Source organism: Physeter macrocephalus, chromosome 1 (assembly GCF_002837175.3).
Source record: "Physeter macrocephalus isolate SW-GA chromosome 1, ASM283717v5, whole genome shotgun sequence".
Taxonomy (NCBI): domain Eukaryota; kingdom Metazoa; phylum Chordata; class Mammalia; order Artiodactyla; family Physeteridae; genus Physeter; species Physeter macrocephalus.
Genome location: NC_041214.2, coordinates 78769186 through 78785118, shown reverse-complemented (window position 1 = coordinate 78785118; position 15933 = coordinate 78769186). Strand labels below are relative to the sequence as shown.

The following is a 15933-nucleotide window of genomic DNA, read 5'->3' as shown; positions in this document are numbered from 1 at the left end:
GGCAGTTTAACATATAGGGAGGAAGAGGAAGACCATATTTAGCTTTTATATTCTATTGTGGCTGAGACAACCTTGTCAGGACAGACCCTGAGATGAGTTTCCTGGTTCAAGATGAACATTCCTAGGTGGGAAGGTCCAGCTGAAACCCAGATAAATATCCGAAGCAATTAGGTTATGGAGAAAGGAGCAACAAGAGTGAGGAACGATTTCAAAGGTAGTTCAAGTCAAAGGGCACATGAAATCCTGGCAACCAGGATGCTACCTGATGAAGAAAATTCCTCAGTGGTCAGACTGAAATGTTGACCTTTCTTGCCTGCCTAAAGGAGATGGTCTAGGTGCCCTGGAGTCTATCCCAGAAAGCTGGCCACACTTAGGAGGAGCAGGCAGGCCCAAGGAGAAACAGAAAGCTGTTCAAGATTGCCAGCCCAATGGGCAAGGGGGCATCTGTCGGGGAGGATGTGGGTTGAACAAGTGGATGAGGAGGCTGATCCCCTCCTTCTGAACAAGGCCTGGATTTCCAAAATGCAAATGGGAGATGGGGGCGTTCTGGTGCAGTATGAATTGCTCTGGGTTGCTAAGGGCCATGATGAGGCTGTAGGGTCCCACCAAGTTCCATGCCACCCCAGATCTGACTGAAATGAAACGCAGTGTCCCAGGGTCCAGGTGTTTCTGCTAAGAAAATGCAGCACCTCTCTCAGCCCACAACCCGAGCTATGGCAGAGCCCAGGTCACCCGCTTCTCAGTCCTCGCCTACCAGGTGGGCAGGCCGAAGCAGGCCATGCATAAAAACAAATCCACCAAGAGAGGGTAACCCAGCCACCCCTTTTCTCGAGCAGAGGGTTTGCTGTTCAGTAGAAATCGCTTGCATATTCACATGTTCATTCATCCTTTGGTGACCTCTTGCTAAGTGCCAAGTGCTATGTTTGGGGCTGGGTAATTCAGACAGGCGTCCAAAGGGTCCCTATTAGAGGAATTTGTTCCATGGGTGACTTGGACACATGAACAATGTGATATATGCTGTAATGGAGGGCAATACAGAGGAATGATGTTGGAAGCAGTCTTCGTGTGCCTTTTGGTTGATATCTGTAAGCATCTATGAGGTGTATCCCATGATTCCAAAGTGTGAATGATTGCCCCTCGAATGACTATATAAGATGCCTGACACCCTGTCCCCAAGTATCCATTCTAGCCCCCTCTCAGTCACATCTCCTTCCGGCCTGAACATCTACAGTTTAGCCACACATGAACAGCTGCCAGTCCCTGGGCCCTCCAGGGACCGCGAGGCCTCAGTGTGTGTGAACACCGTTCTCTCTGCCTGGAAGGCCCTTCCCTCCTCACTCTGCCTAGCAAAGTCCTAGTAATTAATCACTCAAGGGGTGGCCCAAATGTCAAGCCTCTCTGGTGCCTTCCTTGACCCGAACAGGATGTACTCACTGCTCCTTCGTTTGTACTCCCAGAACCCATTTACAGGCCTCAGTTACGACACCTGTAAACATTGTATAATAGCTATTTGTTCCTGTGCCTTTCACCCACCTCCCACCAGACTGGGAGCTCTTCTCGGACAAGCCCCATGCCAAGGACACCGGCCACTCAACAAATGTTTTTGGACGTGGAAATGAAATTTACGGCTGTGTAAACACCCGTGCATCTTACCTTAATAAGGTAAGGGCCTATTAAAAGTGATAGCCCAGCCTAGTCTAACAGGTGGGAAGGGCCGTTTGCCTTTCATGGCCAAACACTCTCATCCACTTATTACCTGGCCTCTACAGTGCTACGGGTGGCGGGAGCAAGGGCAGGGGGCAGAAAAACAGTGTGGTAAAGTCCAATTTGTGTTTTTTTAAAGGCTATAATGCATATACTTAGATAGGATTGTCTAGGCAGTAGAACATATTGAGAAACTGTTAATAGTGCATGATTCTGAAGAATGGGTAGGGCTAGGAGGTGATGTGGGGTGTTTATTTTCCATTCTGTACCTTTCTGTGATCTTGAGATTTTTGTCATGAGTCCCTGCCACTTTTCAAAGAAATAAGACAAGAAAATGAATTCTGTGACTATATCTTAAATGAACAGTGAAAATCAGGTTGCAGTTTACCAAAGGACATATATTAGAGTCTCACTAGAGTGTTCAAAGCAACGTCATTAATAATAGCAAAAAACTGGAAACTGCCCAAATGTCCATTAACAATTAAATGGAAAAATCAGTTGTAATATATTCATACAGTGGGACACTGTACAGCGAAGAGAATAAACAAAACACAAGTACACACTACAAAATGAATGAGTCTTCCAAACATAATGTTGAAGAAGCCAGATACAAAAGAGTATGTACTGTATGATTCCATCTGTATAATGTACAAAACCAGGCAAAATTGATCTGTGATGCTGGAAGCCCGGATGGTGACTACTCTTGTGGAGCAGGGGGCGGGGCAGTCACTAGACTAGAGAGGGGATGAGGAGTCCTTTGTGGGGGTGAGCTGAAAATGTTCTGTAATCTGGATGCTAGATGCACAGAGGTGCTTGCTTTGTGAAAATTCATCAAGCTCCACACTTATGATTTGTGTACTTTCCTGTATGTATGTTATACTTCAGTAAAAAGTAAACAAACACACGAAATAAGCCACAAATGAGATGCCTGAGCATTCGCTTACATCAAGCTGATAATCCCTCTTAAGAGTCAGATGCCGAACTTCTAGTCTCCTAGATATCCAGCGATGGCACAGCAGCGGGAGATGGCATCTAAACCATGGTCCCTAATGGTTTTACGAGCACCTGCGTCCTGCCAGAGGCAGAGCCTGACTGCAGAGCAGCCGGCACCTCTGTGCTGCTGAGCAGCCAGAGCTTTCCTCCAGCCAAGTAGTTTGGCTTTTTAATGGGCGAGAAGGCAAAAAAGGAAGAGGAACAGGGGTGTGGAGAGGTTTTCAGGGTGGGCTGTGGTTTAAATGGAAGCTGCCCTACATCCCAGAGCTTGGGGGCCAGAGACAGACTATGAGCAAGAATCGAGGTGGGGAAAGGTCAGCAGAAGCCACCTACTTGTTTTAAACACGCTGATTGTTTGGCTTCAGGTGGCAATAGGCGGGAAGACTGCTGCAGGGTGAACGGGCAGGCTGGACGCCCCATCTGAAGCCTTGTGATAGAATCCACACTGGTGGAGCATTTCACCTGAGGGCTCTATTAGCAGTTGGGCAGAGTTGATCTTCCTTTTGTCCAACTCCAAATAAATACAGCCCCCTTCACAGGCCTGACAGAGCCCGAGCGGGGGTGGGCACTCACAAACCAAGTCAAGAGCTGAAAGAGCCACCACCCGCTCTCCAGCTGCCACAGTGAAGCAGGCCCATGAGAGAATGCACCTCCCAGCCCCACCATCCCCTCAGCCTGCTCTCCCAGTAGGGTGTTGGGGCAACGCCACAAGCCTTTCACAGCTGGAGGAGGGCAAGTTCTAGGTTACCCTGCTACTCAGGTTTCAGGGGCTCAAATCTGAGCACATCCAAGCAAGGGTTAACCCCTGGCCATAGGAAACTCTCCACTAACGGCACAGAAGGAAGCAAAAAGAGGACTCCGAAAGGTCAAAATAGATTTTGCCAAGTCTACACATTCAAGTTCATCCACTTCCTCATTGGAGGGGGCCCTTTAGCTCTCGCTCAGAACCCGTGGAGGCCCGTTTCAAACTCCCTTGATTTGTTGATTTCCAAGCACGTGGTACATCGGAGGCAGAAAATCCCAGGGAACATGAGGGGCTGCTGGAAAAGCATGTTCTTAACGTATTGAGAAGTTCCGCTTGACAACCTACTATGGAAAAAGAGCAGGAAAACTCTAAAGATCAGACATGGGAGCCCCCAGAAGCCCAGCAACCTGAGGCTCTTTCATGCAGGGACCCTTCATGGGCCTCAGAGGTAGAGCAGGATGCTGATGGGTGACGTGCTCAAGGAACAGGCAGCTCTGTCCTGCATGGCCGGACCCACGGTCTAGGAAGCTCAGGAGAGGCTGCAGAGTCACCAGGAAGCAGTAAAGATCCTGTTCTGGAGCTCTACTCCTTTCTGAAGGCAATAAGAAGCCATGGGAAGTTTCCAAAGGTTTTCACCCTACGGTTCTGGTAAGGGTTGGGGCTTAAGGAAGAAATTCCTCAGAAGTCAGGAATCTAAATATAACATGTGCCCCCAAGTTTTCTTGATAGTGGATGTTTTATAAAGTCTAAGAATTGAGAATTAGGAGAAAGAGGTAGGAGAGAGGGTGTCCTCAAGCTCAAGAAATGAGCCGGGAAAGGAATGAGGCCCCACTAGACCAATGGGTCACAGGGTCAACCTATTGGATCAGAAGCCTGGCTTGTTCCTTCCTGACTGTGAAGCCTCAGACATGGTTTTTAAAATCTCACTTTGACCCTTTGTTTTCACATCTGCAAACTGGGTATTATCACCACCTCCAAGAAGGAATGGGAGCACTAAATGACAATGTATGTGAAGTGTCTTAGCACAGAGCCTGGCATCTAGGGGATGCTCAGTACAGGTAATTTCTAGTCTCTTTCTGACATGGCTCTAATGAAGACAAATCGGAGCTGGCCCAAGATAATAATTCAGAAGTCTGCCTGGATTTGCTGGAGCACGTTCCCAAGGAAGCACAGTGACTCTCAGGGGAATGGCAAGGAAGCAGCCAGAGCCCCAAAGGCAAGATGAGGGAAACCGACAGAGTTGGAAGGTGGCTGGAGCTGAGACTTCATAGTAAAGTGTTTCGGAGCAAGGACTCTGTACAAGATCTGCGGTGGGCTCCTGACTCCAACTCTTACTGGCTATGCGATCTTGAGCAAGTGACTTAACTTCTCTGTGCTTCAGTTTCATCATGCATGAAATAGGGATAATAATGGTATCTACATCACAGGGTTGTTAGGAGAATCAAGGGGGTTAGTACAGGCAAAGCCCCTAAATGGCCTGGTGCAGTAACATGATTTTTTGGTGTCAGCTACTGTCACTAAGTACACACACCTTCTCTGGAGCTGAGACAGCCCGGCAGAGTGGTTACTGGCCGGACTCTGGAGGGGGTCCCGTGGGTACAGTCTCCCTCTGACTGTGTGCTAGCCATGTAGCAATTTATGTAACCTCCCTGCACCTAACCTTCATCTGTGAAAAGTGTAGGTGATAATAATAGTACCTCCCTCAGAGGGCTGTTGTTGGGACTAAACGTGCTAATACATGTGAAGTGTTTGGAAAAGTGTCTGGCTCATATTAAGCACTCAGTAAATGTCAGCTATTATTATTCCCTGACTACAAAGAACCCTGAAGACAATATGGCACCTATTCGTTTAAAGAGACATTGAATCTAAAAGATTTTCTTTTCTTGCCTCAGTTTTTAGGGTGTTTATATCTGAATTTTACAAAGGAAGGTGTGCCAACCAGATAGAATGCTTTATCCCTTGAAGACAAGAAAAACGTTGCTGCACCTTTTTGACGCAGTTCTCGAGTCCCTTCCCCTGTATTATACAAGAATGGGAAAGGACCACCCCCGCCAGGGTCATGTAGCCCACACCCTCACCTCCAGACAGGGCCACACTCCCTGCAGCATTTCGATCAGAGGAAGGGGAGGCACTGTCCCACTGTGAGAGAGACCAAGATCACCATGCTGCCACATTTCCCACTGCCATCTTGGTGATCAGCTCAAGGCAGGGTTACCTGCGTTATACTTTAACTCGCTTTTGGGGTTTTAGGGGAAGACTTTAAAAGCAGTCCTCTAAAGGGAAACAGAAGCTTTCAGGCTGGAGGCAAGGGACTTGTTTTTCTATCCTTCTGTGTTATTCCTCTGAAAACACACTGCAAATCGAAGAACAAGGGGCTAGTTATCCTACTGTGATTGAGTTTTGCTGTTGCCAGAGAACAAAGGCTAGATTGACACTAGATGAATGTTCCAGAGGGCTGGTCTCTCTTTTTTGTTATCTTTTCCAGTCCCGTTTCTCTCCTGAAGGAGAGGGAATGGTACATCAGAACAGAGGCTAGACAAATCCTCCAATGTAAGTAATGTTCTTAGGAGGAAAGACTCGGTGTACTAAACAAAGAACTTCTAAATACCGACCCTTAGCTCTTTTCAAAGGCAAAGATAATTCAAGAAGACGGGAGTGGGATGGGGACGGGAGAGGGGAAGGTAAGTCACTAAGGAGAAGCAGAAGAAAAGAAGGAAGAGGTGTAGAAAAAAAAAAAACCATCATAAACACTTAACAGGAAGGAACAAACTCTGGGCCCAGGCGTCAGTCTGGCAAGGTAGTTCATCATGAGTGATACCCTCACATTTCACAGCAGAGGCAAGGTGCCTGGGCCCAGGGCCTGAACCCCTGTCCAACACGAGTCATATTCTCAGAGCTGGAGCAATCCTCTGAGTTCATCTACGCCACCCAGTGCAGTAGGATCTCTGCACTAAATCTTTCTGCGTAAATGCCTCTTGTGACAGGAGACTCATTACCAGCAGCAATATTCCTTTTGGGGCCACTCCAAACATTCCAAAGTTCCTCCGAACCTGATACTGAGCTAAAAATCTGCCTCCCTGTGACTTCAACCAGTTCTGCCCTCTACCATTTGGGGTTCAAATGATATTTCCTGGTGGTTTCCTGAGCAACAAAGGCACATGCTAAGTCGGCCACTTATGGGCTCTGGAGCCTGCCTGCCTTAGTGCTTATCCAGGTTCAGAAACCTACAAGCTGTGCAACTATTGGCAAGTTAGTTAATCTCCCTGTGCCTCCGTTTCTTGTCTATAAAGTGCAGATATTAACAGTAGAGACCACTTCAGTTCTATTCTTATGAGGACTAGATGAGATAATCTGTAGAGAATTGTACATGGCATGAACAGGTTATACATTAAGTAAACTTCAGCCGTTGAAGTGGTACAATAGATGGTGGGCTCCTCCAAGACAAAGACTGGATCTTACTCATCTCTGTAACTTTTTTGCTGAGCACAGGGTTTGGCCGAGTATTGAGTACAAAATAAATGTTTACCGAATGACTAAATAATTAATTGGCAAGAGCTTTACTCTGATGTAAATCCCTCCATGATCTTGTGTCTGTGACAATCTTCTCATAAAAACCCCTCCCTCAACTCCTCCCCTCCCCCCAACTAAGCTGCTGTTTATTACTACTTAATCCAGAAATATCAGCTTTTCTTCCCAAGGTGGGATGGAGAGCCTTGGCTACAGGCAAAGGTCATCCAAGTCACACTCCAGGCCTCAAGTCCAACCCCATGGAGGAAGTCGCTGTGAAGTGTCCTGCACTGTTTCCCTATAGCCAGTGTGATGATGCACCAAGGTTTATGTGGCCCCATGGGCTGCAGGCCTACCAGGCTGAGGCCTGAAGACAGATTGAAACGAAGAGGAATTCAAAATTTCTTCTGGAGAAACTAGATCAGAGAGCAGGATGAGATGGGATGAGGTGGGGCAGGATGGGGGCAGACAAGCTGGGGAGGAGGAGGACTGGGGAGCCAATCTGGGCCCTGAGTCTGGCCAGGGAGACAGCCCTCAGCAACACACTGGGAGCACAACTGGGCTAGGGCTGTACTCTAGCCGCCAAACAGAAATGGCACTACCTGGAGAGGCACGAAGGGAAAACTCCACTGGAGCTGGGGTAGGTAGCAAATTGCTCCCCTAGGAAATTAAATGTCATGGAACTGCTTGTTAAAAGTTCAGAGCGCTTTCCCACCCACCCGCTCATGCCCACCCCACTCTCGTGCAAAGTCTCATGCCTGGTCAGCACTGGGCCTCCGAAATCCCGGTTTCCTTTGGTGAATTCCAACATTTCTTGGCTATAAACGACAGACCAAGAACCCATAAGTGGAAGCAGAAGAGAAAGTGGGCAAATTTTTACTTAAAATTTTTTTCCCAGAAAGCCACACTGCATTCCCCATGGTGGTGGTATGAGGCAGCCCCAGAGTTGCCTGGGGCTCCCTTTTCTAGGCGCACTCCCCTGATACTTGGCGTCTTTCTTCCCCACCGCCGGCACACGGGGGTGAACGGCAGGGCACACGAACAGAACGAGAACAGAAGAGCTCCCTCACAAGCCCCAGCATCCTGGGGGAGAGCACAGAGCCGTCCCACGGCCTTGCAGGAGGGGGCAGAGGGGGCGGAGAGGGGAGAGGACTGCTTATTTGTTTCCTGGAACACCCTGTTAAGAATCTCAGCAATTGCAGTTAGTGCCCGGTCGTTTGGCAAGCGGAGTAGCTTCTCGTCGTTCCCAGCTGCACGAGATCTAATTCGCAAACACACCATCTTGCATTCAACACTTAAATGGAAAACAGCAGCCCCGGGAGGGAGGCAGGCGATCTAACTCTGCAAGCCCGTTTCGGAGGGCTTTATGTTTCTATTTCTAGGTCTGCGGACTGGTGCAGTCCTCGGAGAGGATTTCTTTGAGCGCCGACCCTCCCTCATCTCGGGTCCAAAACCCACTCTGGCGGTTATAAACCGCAATCAGACGTGGGGAGAAAACGGGATTTGGTTGGGCCTTGGCCGGCCAGTATAAAATAGTAACTAAAATCTGTTTGAGAGCTCAGATTTTAAAGGGAGATGCTGCTAATTCTTCCCCCACTGGAAACCTAGTTAAAGGAAATTAAGGCCTCTTTTAAAGGTAACTAAGATTAGAGCGCTCGGTTTCCGTTTTCTGTGTTTCTATGGGCCGAACGCCCAGGTCGGTCAGCGAGTTTCTCTCCGGGTGGAATGACGGATTCCTGTCGCCCGAATTCTAAAATGATAACTTCGCTTGGTGCTGCAGCTGCAAACGACTGGCGCCCAGCGGCCCAGTCCTGGCAGTGGTGTTGCTGGGGGCGGGTGGGGGAGAGAAGTTGGGGGTGAATGGGGAAGGGGAAAGAGCCAAGCCTCGGTAAAAAGTTGGGAGAGCTGCAGGGAAGGAAGTAACTGCGGCTCCTCGAGGCCCTCGGCCCCTTTAAGTTCTTCACTGACTCAGCTAAGCTTCCCCCTCAGGTCGCGTTTTTTATGAATGAAAAACGTCCTTACATTCATTACATAAACAAGCCTGTGCTGATTGGCCAATGCCCCCCGGTGCATAAATTATGTAAAACAGACCCTTGAAAGGTGGGGAAGGACGCGCTGTTGACCAATGGGAACCGGAGTTGATGGGGCGGCTTGGCTGGATTTGCCCGCAGACAGGGTAAACAAGAGGTGATGGACAGCCGCTGGAGCGGCCTCGGGCCAATGGGAACGCTGCTGGGCTATAGCCGCGGGCCAATAGCAGAGGGCGGAGCGGCAGGCCGCTGGGGGCCGGGCCAGCGCTCCAGCCTGGTTGGCAGCTGCGGCGCAGAGTCCAGCGGCTGGTGCGCGGAGCGGTTCAGCGTCCCCGGAGCGGTTCGGCCCAGCCATTAGCCTAGGCGCCCAGGCCCGGTGCGCGCGTGCGTGAGCGCGCCTGCGCCCCGGGGCCGCTGCAAGGGGAGGAGAGCCGCTGCCTCAGGTGAGGGGGCGTCGAGGAGACAAGGGGGCTTAGGAGGGGGTGTCCAGGAAGGGCCCAGCCGGCGAGAGTTCACTGGCTGATTCAGAATCCTCAGAGTCCGGGTGCACTTTCTATTGAGGTTGGGTCCCCTTTCCTCCCGAGGCTGATCACCCCCTCCTCCCGCGGCTGGGTCCGGTTCGGTTCCTGGGAGGCGTCGGGCGGGGGCGGCTAACGGTTCCGGAGCTAGCGGAGAGCGGGTTTCCGCACGTCGCGGGGGAGGCGAGCGGGAGCGAGAGGTGCGGAGGCTCCCGGGTGGAGATGGAGGGGCGGGGAGTTGCGGGCTTTACAGTCTCTGGAGACCTGAGAGCCCCGAGGGGACTTGGAGGCTCGCGAGAAGAGGCACTCGGCAGATCTTTGCAGGGGGGAGGAGGGGGCTGAAGCAGCTTAGGGGGACTGTTTGAGAGTGATGCACCCCCACCCCAGCACCTGGAGGGGTTAAGTGACATAGGCATGTGCAGCCTCCGGGGTTGGGGGTCGGCCAGGAACTTATGAAGGCCTTGCAAGTTTCAGGTTGTGGAAAGCGGACACCCAGTCCCCCCACTCCCACCCCCAGCAGACTGAGGGCGTCAGGCTGCATGGCGATTCTCGAGAAATAGGAGAGCATCAGAACCGCGGCCTGGGGATGGTGGAAAAGAAAAAAAATGGGTGCGGAGGGCGGGGGATGGAGAGATGCTGGAGCCTCGCGCTGGATTTGGGATCTGACCGTGTTTTCAGAGGGGAGGGCACCTTTGGGGGAGCCGAAGTCCTGATTGAGGAGGGGTGCCAAAGAGAGATGTTTGGAAGGGTGTTTTTTTTGGGGGGGGGCGATTGGAGGCGGTTGGTAGCGCCTGGCGCCGCAGCTCGTTTTTATGAATGTGGGTGACTTTATGAATGAAGCGGGTTTCTTTCGTTGGCTCGCCGCTCCCTGCGGCTTTTTTTTCTTTCCCTTTTTGTGAATGAAGCATTGAGCTTTCTTCCTAGGACGGTGGGGTGAGGGGCCTGCGTCGGAGGCTGGGCGAGCTTTGGGAGTGGGGGCGGGGGCGCATCTGAAGGAGTTTTCTTGAATGGAGAAGGCTGGGAATTGGGTGGAAGTGTGTCTTGTTTTGTGAATGGGGCCCAGTGAGAGGGATCCAGTTACAGCCTTTACCTGATGTGGCGGCCGCGGCTCGCTCTCATTCATAAAACCGGGCCCGCTGCGCGCCGCGGGGGAGGGGCCTCGATCGCGTCGCTGCGCTGTGTTAAAGTTTTTCCTGGGGGCCCCGGGAAGGGGGGGGCACAAAGGAAGTGGTTTAAACTCCTGGATGAACTCGAGCCTTCCCTTCAGGCTTTAAAAAAAATTACACTTTGAACACGATTTTTCTAGCCCTTGAACTTTGAGAGCTGCGTTAAAGATCCTTGATCCCTCTTTTGGGTTCGCTTCTTTCTTTCATTTAATTTTTTAAAAGGTATTTCTGCTCTTCATGGTGAAGTATTTTTGCAACGTATTTCATCGTGAGACTCTGAAAATATCTCCCCCTCCGATCTCCTACCCGTTGTCCCCTTCTCCCAATAGACATTTACAGAATTTCTAAGGCCACGATTTATTTAATCTGACAGATTTTTGAAGGCTGCAGAGAACTCATTTTCTTGCCCCTCAACTCACTGCTGATGCCCCTCAGATTTTGTTTACGGATTGGTGACATTTGGGAAAGAAGCTTTATTCTGAACGTTTTAGCGCTGTTTGGAAGGCACGCAGGCAGGCTAGCCGAAGTGTTTTTCTAGGAAGTTATGAAGTGTGCAGTTTTGTTCCTCTCCCTCTTTCTCTTTGACTTGGAAAATATCTTATTACTTGGACCAAAGTGCTGAGAGGAGGCTGGCCGTGAAGGGTTTCCTCGTATCCTGCTAACTTCCAAAAATTGGATATGTTTCACACAGTGTGAAAAACAAATTGGATGGAATTGCCCACTGAGAAAAAGTTCCCTATCTAAAATTTGTATACAAGTTAAGAAAAGATTTATCCTCAAGTGTTTCGCATTGCTTAGAGCTGGGATGAGTGAAATTAATGTTTCCCCCATTTTGTTGACTTAACTGCGTTTTTGTTTGAAGAATAAAACAGTGTTCGGGAAAATGGCACTTTCCTAAAATTGTTAGTTTATATCTCTCAAATTAGAAAAAGTTCCTCCTCTCCATTCTGACCCCCAACCTCCCTTCCCAGCCCCAACACTTGACAGTGCTGAAACAAGTTTAATTTTATTTTTTGGTCATGTTTGAGAAAAAATGATTTCACTATAATAAACTCATTTTTCTTTCCATGTATCTTTTGCTTTTAATGCTTTTTAAAGATCTGTGGTAGAGATGCATTTAAAATATGTGCAGTGGAATTTAGTTGACTTTATGCGTTACTTTTCATAGCTACTTTATTCTTTAAGAAGTTGGCGATATCACAGACATATCTGTAAGTTGCCACAGAGGTATCTGTGACATTACAGACACTACAGCTGTTTGGACAGAAGGTTTAAGTTTTAATAAAAACTTGTGTATGAAGATAAGTATACCACTGATCGTTGTATTCCTGGAACTATATTTAGTGTTTTACCACTGACCTACAAAATACTTTTAGAAACACTATGTATGTCAGATTCTTAATTGCAAATAATTTGGAATGCTTAAACCCAGTTTTTCTCCTTCCTGTCACTGTACTGTCAAAAATTAAATTATGTCTAAAAAAAAAAACCCTGACACTACAAACGCCCTGGGGAATAGTCTTATGGAGAGAATCTTGAAATCGCCCTTTTTAATGAAAATAAGGTCTTTTTTTTTTTGGTAGGGAACAGGTAGTAGTAAACCTATTAAATAAAAGAGAGGGAAAAAGATTAAAAGACTGACTAGGTGAATGGATTTGGCACTAAGTACACCATGAATCTTTGATGCCCTTAATCAAGCCCAGCGTTAGTCTGTAAAGCTTACACCTTGAAGTGGGCTTTAATTACCTCAGAGAAAGGTAGTGATTTTGCACAGGCCCTAAAAGGACAAGCAATATAAAATTACTTCATTTCTCTTTCTTCCCCCCTCTCGGTTAAAATCTCCCAAATTCGTATTACAGGAGGACCCCTTTCCCCCCAGAAATTACTCAATGCTGAGACCTTCCAAAGTGACATTAGAGACATTGGAAGCACCATGGATGGTTTTTATGATCAACAAGTCCCTTTTATGGTCCCAGGGGTAAGTTTATGTGGCTTTTGGTTTGTTTTGTCTTCCCTCTTCGAACATGAGTCTTCTCCTTATTGGTTTATGGCACAACCCCCTTTGGACCCCTTTATTACACTTGAGTCTTCACTGTCTCTTGGCCTCTTTCAGAAATCTCGGTCAGAGGAGAGTAGAGGGCGGCCTGTGATTGACAGAAAGAGGAAGTTTTTGGACACTGATCTGGCTCATGATTCTGAAGGTAGTGAAGCTTTCCCCTCTGTTGTGGCTTGTTCACATGGCTCCCCGCGAAAGCTGCATGCAGCCAACTCTTCCCTCTTCTCCCTAGCAGAAGAATTCTCCTCATTCTGGTGTCTTCTGTTTTCAATTCCAGAGTTGTTTCAGGATCTCAGTCAACTTCAAGAGGCTTGGTTAGCTGAAGGCAAGTTTCTTGGCTGTCCTATTTTCCACATAAAACGTTTTACTGTGCTTTTTAATAAAACTTAAAGGTCTAAAATAAAAATCTCTTTTCCAGCACAAGTTCCTGATGACGAACAGTTTGTCCCAGATTTTCAGTCTGATAACTGTAAGTACCTTTCTGGTGGTGGCACATGTGTTCTGAAATTGTTTGGTCTTGGATCATCCAAGTCTAGAATATTCTTTCCAGTTGTAGCCAGCATAATTGGACAGTGGAATGTGTTTGGTTTCTTTTAATAATTCATAATCCCCCTCTGAATTTGTTTCATTCCTTATTGAAATTATTTCTAAAGTGCTTTTATTGTATTGCAGGTGAGATTTACTGAACATGATTTTATCTTAAAATGTCTTTTTGCCTAAGAATTTTGCAAGGCTTCAAGATCCAAATGATAAATTAATTGAAATATATAAGTTGTTGGACCAAGCATCCATAAATCAGTCATCCTTTTACAGTGGTTTTTTGGGGTTTGTTTTATAAATTAAATCCTTGATGCAAATCATGAGCCTGACTTTTTTTTTCTTTTAAAGGTGCAGAAAATAGTTAATGGAAGATTCCAGTTAATTGTCTCTTCACCAAACATGTTGTCAATTTTGTTTCTAGTTCGAAGTTGACAGAAAGTGGTCACAGACTGACCTGATTTACACTTATTTTTCATGTAGTTGTCAGGACTTTATCATTCAGAGAAGAGTAAAAACTTTCTTAAAATGGTCTTTAAGTGCTCGTATCACTGAGATAACAAATGCAGTGGGAGCTCAAAAGACGGCTCTCCGTGCTGGCACAGGCGCAGTTCGCATTACACTGATTTTTTGGGGCTGTCCTCAACAGGTCTGGAAGATTTTATGGTCCAGGAAGAGCTATCAAGGACAAAGCTGGCTGATGAAATTTGAGCAGCACAGGGCAGCTCTAGAGAGCATTAGTTACTGGCGAATGAGCAGGTTTAAGAGAGGCCTGGAGAAAAATGCTGCCTCTCTTGAGAGTTGCATCATAGAGAAATTCGTGTCTTAGTCATAGTTTATAATAGCAAGCACCTGAGCCAGGCAAGGATTCGATTTCTCATTTTGCACCAACACATTCTTCCCAGCTTTGTTTTACCGTGTGTGTGTGTGTGTGTGTGTGTGTGTGTAAAAATGCCACTGGGAGAGAGCATATCTTTGGGTCTAAGTAAAAGTTGGGTGTTCTAAATCAATAAATGAAAGACCAGAGGTACCAGCTAAACATTCTTTAATGATAGGCCTCGTATTCAAGGTGCAGTGCTGGGAAACTTTGAAAGGGAACAAACTGTAACCCACAGATGCATGGTTACCTTAGCCTTGTCATAGCTTGCTGTGAATGTTTTCTATAGGAGAGTAAATGCATGTTAATTATTGCCCTCTGATTGCTTTCAAGTGATTGGGAAGTTTGCCACTAAAAGTCTAAATAAAGATAACCTAAAGAGTGTGTGTGTGTGCGTGTGCGCGCGCGCGCGCGCACAAGATAAAAGACAGGATTTGTAATCCTACTTTGTTTCGTGTTGACAATTTGGCCCAGCCTTTCCGGTTCTTGCTCAGAGCAGCATAAACTGCAGTCTGGGAGGTGGCTTTCTTGGCAGAGGTAATGCTTTTATGACACTTGTTTCTCTGTAACCCAAAAGAGTTAAAAGGAAGGTGAGATGACTGCATTCAGGTTGATTTCATGTGCTGAATCAAAGGTATGTTCTTTAGAGAAAGATGTCAGCAAACAGGATTTATATTTGGAGAGATATTTATCTGCAGGAAGAAGCTAAAGTGAAGGAATCAATAAATGTGTTTTGGCTCCTTAGAAATAATTCCTGCTCAGCAAATAGAATGTGCTAACTTCTTTAATTAAAGTGCCATACCTAAAATGGAGCTGCTTTGGGAGATGTTTCTGCTTACCAAGTGTGATGTGTTTCTTACTTTGTTTGCTTTTTGCTTTAACTTCTTAAGGTTGAGCTTTTCTGTCTTTTAAGGATAAAGCAGATGGTTGAGTAGCCTCAAAAAGTCTCTTAATAATTCTTTCCCCCTCTCTGACTCTTATTTCTGGAGATGGAGCTTCAAGAAGGATAGATTCAAATAGAGGTTAGGCAGGAACACAAATGTGGGGAGGTGTATCCTTGAGCCATTTATCCTTGGTGTTACATGTGTAACTGCTTTGACTGCAGTTGAGACAGGCAGTGTAGACTCATTGGAGCTGGCAGAGCCCAGGGCTGGGCAGACTCTCTGTGAGTGCATCTCACAACCTCCTGCTGAGGATCAGCTTCCACTCCAGTCACCTTTTGGAAGAGCCCATGATTGTTCCAGGGGAGGGGGGAAGCTCATTTAAATTTAATGAAATCTTATGAATTGGTTTGAATCACCTGATCAATGAACTATAAACCAAACTCACACTTGCTAGGTAAAGCAAACTTCTTCCCTAGGGTAGCAGAAACGTTTGTTTCTGCAAATATTCTTCTGTGGCCTGCCACGAGTTGTAGTCTACCTTTCCTGTTACTGATGATTTGATTAATTTTCCATCTTGTATGTGTGAGAGTTTGTGTGTGTGTGTGTGAGAGAGAAAAAGAAATACCAAGTAATGTGGGTAACGTTTTCTTTTAGAACGTCAGGTTTGAAGATTATGGCTTACCTTTTATTGATAAGCACTGTAAACTCAACTTCTAAAGAGATTATATTTTGTAAATTTTCTAGATTTGGGTTCCTACCCATAGGCATCCATCTATAAGTGTGATTTAAATAATGAAACCACTGTTCTTATAAGTCTTATAGAAATGCCCAGCCTACTTCTAGTTGTATAGATTTCCCCTTACGTCACAAATTCAGACATTAGTAAAGTATCCCCCGCCTGGAAACTCCTAAAGGT

The 15933-nt window shown here is 47.0% G+C and overlaps 1 protein-coding gene across 1 annotated transcript in view; it reads left to right on the top strand.

The window, feature by feature from the left end:
- Positions 1–9245: 9245 nt before the first annotated feature.
- Positions 9246–15933, top strand: part of ETV5 (ETS variant transcription factor 5) — a 55727-nt gene continuing 49039 nt past the window's right edge. Inside the window, exons 1-5 of the mRNA XM_007117530.4 lie at positions 9246–9422; positions 12523–12641; positions 12777–12864; positions 12997–13044; positions 13138–13188. Of these exons, the coding sequence (XP_007117592.1) occupies positions 12597–12641; positions 12777–12864; positions 12997–13044; positions 13138–13188 (232 nt within the window). The 5' untranslated portion in view covers positions 9246–9422; positions 12523–12596. The remainder of the gene's footprint in view (positions 9423–12522; positions 12642–12776; positions 12865–12996; positions 13045–13137; positions 13189–15933) is intronic.